This window comes from Scylla paramamosain, chromosome 15, assembly GCF_035594125.1.
Source record: "Scylla paramamosain isolate STU-SP2022 chromosome 15, ASM3559412v1, whole genome shotgun sequence".
In the NCBI taxonomy this organism is placed as follows: domain Eukaryota; kingdom Metazoa; phylum Arthropoda; class Malacostraca; order Decapoda; family Portunidae; genus Scylla; species Scylla paramamosain.
In genome coordinates, this window is record NC_087165.1 from 17411012 (window position 1) to 17413511 (window position 2500).

General features: G+C 45.0%; 1 protein-coding gene across 6 annotated transcripts in view; it reads left to right on the plus strand.

Annotated features, from left to right (window-relative positions):
• Positions 1–2500, plus strand: part of LOC135107539 (cyclic AMP-dependent transcription factor ATF-6 alpha-like) — a 39981-nt gene that overhangs the window by 8983 nt on the left and 28498 nt on the right. For 3 of the 6 annotated variants that reach the window (XM_064017514.1, XM_064017512.1, XM_064017517.1), the window contains exons 1-2: positions 1–231; positions 1201–1607. The exon at positions 1–231 is cut by the window's left edge. The exons of 2 other annotated variants lie outside the window; for them this stretch is intronic. In XM_064017514.1, coding sequence (XP_063873584.1) covers positions 1373–1607 — 235 coding nt within the window. In that variant the 5' untranslated portion in view covers positions 1–231; positions 1201–1372. The remainder of the gene's footprint in view (positions 232–1200; positions 1608–2500) is intronic. One more of the 6 variants, XM_064017513.1, reaches the window with a different exon arrangement.

A 2500-nucleotide genomic window follows, 5' to 3' on the forward strand; every position in this document is an offset into this window, starting at 1 on the left:
TCAGTCATTCGTGGGAGGCCGGCGTCTCTCCCTCCCACTCTCCCCCCCTCTCTCTCTCTCTCTCTCTCTCTCTCTCTCTCTCTCTCTCTCTCTCTCTCTCTCTCTCTCTCCGTCACCCAGCAGTGCGGCGTGGGTGAGGAGTGAGCGTGTAGGTGTGGTGTGTCGCGCGTTGCCTCGTTGCTTCGCGTGTGGAACGGGGCTACAAAAGTTAATTATTCTAAAGGACAAAAGGTGGCATTGTTCGTTTTGTGTAAAGAAACATAAAAAAAAAAAGGAACCCATTTTGAAAGTGATATTTTTACTGTATTGTGTGGCCGTTGACAGTTACGCACGCAGAACTGAAAGAGTGAGGAGGGTGTTGTTATGATAACTGTTTGAAAGTCTGCAGTAGCGAAAACGAGGGTGTGGTGTTTGGCTGTGTGGTGATGTGTTAACTGCCGGTGAAGGATCGACTGTGTTGTGTTGCGTTCACTTCTGAGACCATTTCTACAGGTGTTATGTCCCTGAGTGGTGTGCGTGCGTGCGTATGTGTGTAAAAAAAAATTGAGAGTTTAACAGATAGATAAAAGCAATTAGGAAACGCTGCTGAAATTGTAAAGATTAGTGAATGAAGTCTATGCTTATTTAATTACATGAAGGTTGCTGTGCCAGTTAAGATGTGGCATGTGGGGAAGTGTCAGTGTTGTTTATGGTAGCTGGAGGAACAGTGGGGTGTGCTGTGCTAGTGTTTGAGGGTGTTGCTAGTGAAAATGTTGCATATACGTGCGTGTGCCGAGCATGGAACAGTGTGGTGGCGGGAATGTTGCTATGCATTTGTCGTGGCGTTGAATTGTATAGCAGTATGGATCGTAAGAAAGACAAGTTGGCTTGAGGTGTGTGTGTGTGTGTGTGTGTGTGTGTGTGTGTGTGTGTGTGTGCGTGACTTGGAAGGACACCTGCGAACCGTGGTCGTGCTGTATTGTCAGACTCTCTCTCTCTCTCTCTCTCTCTCTCTCTCTCTCTCTCTCTCTCTCTCTCTCTCTCTCTCTCTCTCTCTCTCTCTCTCTCTCTCTCTCTCTCTCTCTCTCTCTCTCTCTCTCTCTCTCTCTCTCTCTCTCTCTCTCTCTCTCTCTCTCTCTCTCTCTCTCTCTCTCTGTGTGTGTGTGTGTGTGTGTGTGTGTGTGTGTGTGTGTGTGTGTGTAACAAAACTACTTACTGCAGGATATTCACCATGTGGTAAAAGACAAATACTCCAACATTCAATAGTCGAAACTAAAGAAAAGAAAAAAGAAGAAAACAAAAGGAAAAGGTTGGACAAGAAAACAATAAAGATGCTGTAAAAAAAAAAAGGAAAAAAAAACCTAAACATTAAACATTAAAAACATAAATAAAAATGTCCGTGATACTTGATATGTTTATGCAAGACGATGAGGAAGACGAGGAGAAATGGATGGAGGAGCAGGCAGGCATTATGTTCAAGGAGGTGGAGGTAGAGGAGGAGGAGCGGCACCAACGGCAGGAGGCTGAAGGGGATGGCATGAAAGTTATCTCCAGTAGACACACTCCTTTCAGCGCCTGGGAATCTGCCCCTCCCTCCCCTCTCCCGGTCTTCTCTGCCCTGTTGCAAGGTAGTACATGCTGCTGCTGCTGTTACTTGCTATCTACTACTCTAGAGATTGGCTTGGCTTGGCGGTGCATACTGTTGATGTTATTGTTGATGGTGGTGGTGGTGGTGTTGGTGGTACTGTCATTATGTTTCTACTACTACTACTACTACTACTACTACTATTTATACTATTAATAATATTGTTGTGATTACTTCTTGTTGTTGGTGTTCTTGTTCTTAATTGTTTTTTTTTCTCCTCCTCCTCCTCCTCCTCCTCCTCCTCCTCCTCCTCCTCCTCCTCCTCCTCCTCCTCCTCCTCCTCCTCCTCCTTTTCCTCCTTCTATTACCACCACCACCACCAACACCACGAGAGAGAGAGAGAGAGAGAGAGAGAGAGAGAGAGAGAGAGAGAGAGAGAGAGAGAGAGAGAGAGAGAGAGAGAGAGAGAGAGAGAGAGAGAGAGAGAGAGAGAGAGAGAGAACAGATACACTATCTCTTGTCTGACTCGTGTCTATCACTATTCCTATGTTTGTCTGTTTGTGTATGCAATTACTGTAATTCCTTTCTTCTTTGATGATGATGGCGGTGGTGGTGGTGGTGGTGGTGAACAGTATTAGTAGTAATTACTATTCTATGTACACTGTACACCTAATGCAATAGTTAGATTGGAGAGAGGCATGTCGCGTTGTCAAGGGCGATAGAACCAAACATTCTCTCTCTCTCTCTCTCTCTCTCTCTCTCTCTCTCTCTCTCTCTCTCTCTCTCTCTCTCTCTCTTCGCTTCGGAAATTAAAGTGGGGCATATGAGAAGAGTGTCGCTTCACAAAAATTTATGCTTAATAGATTTTCTGTCGTTAATGTAACAAATTATCGTACATCACTTCAGTACGTAACTACATACGTTTGGAGCAGAGAG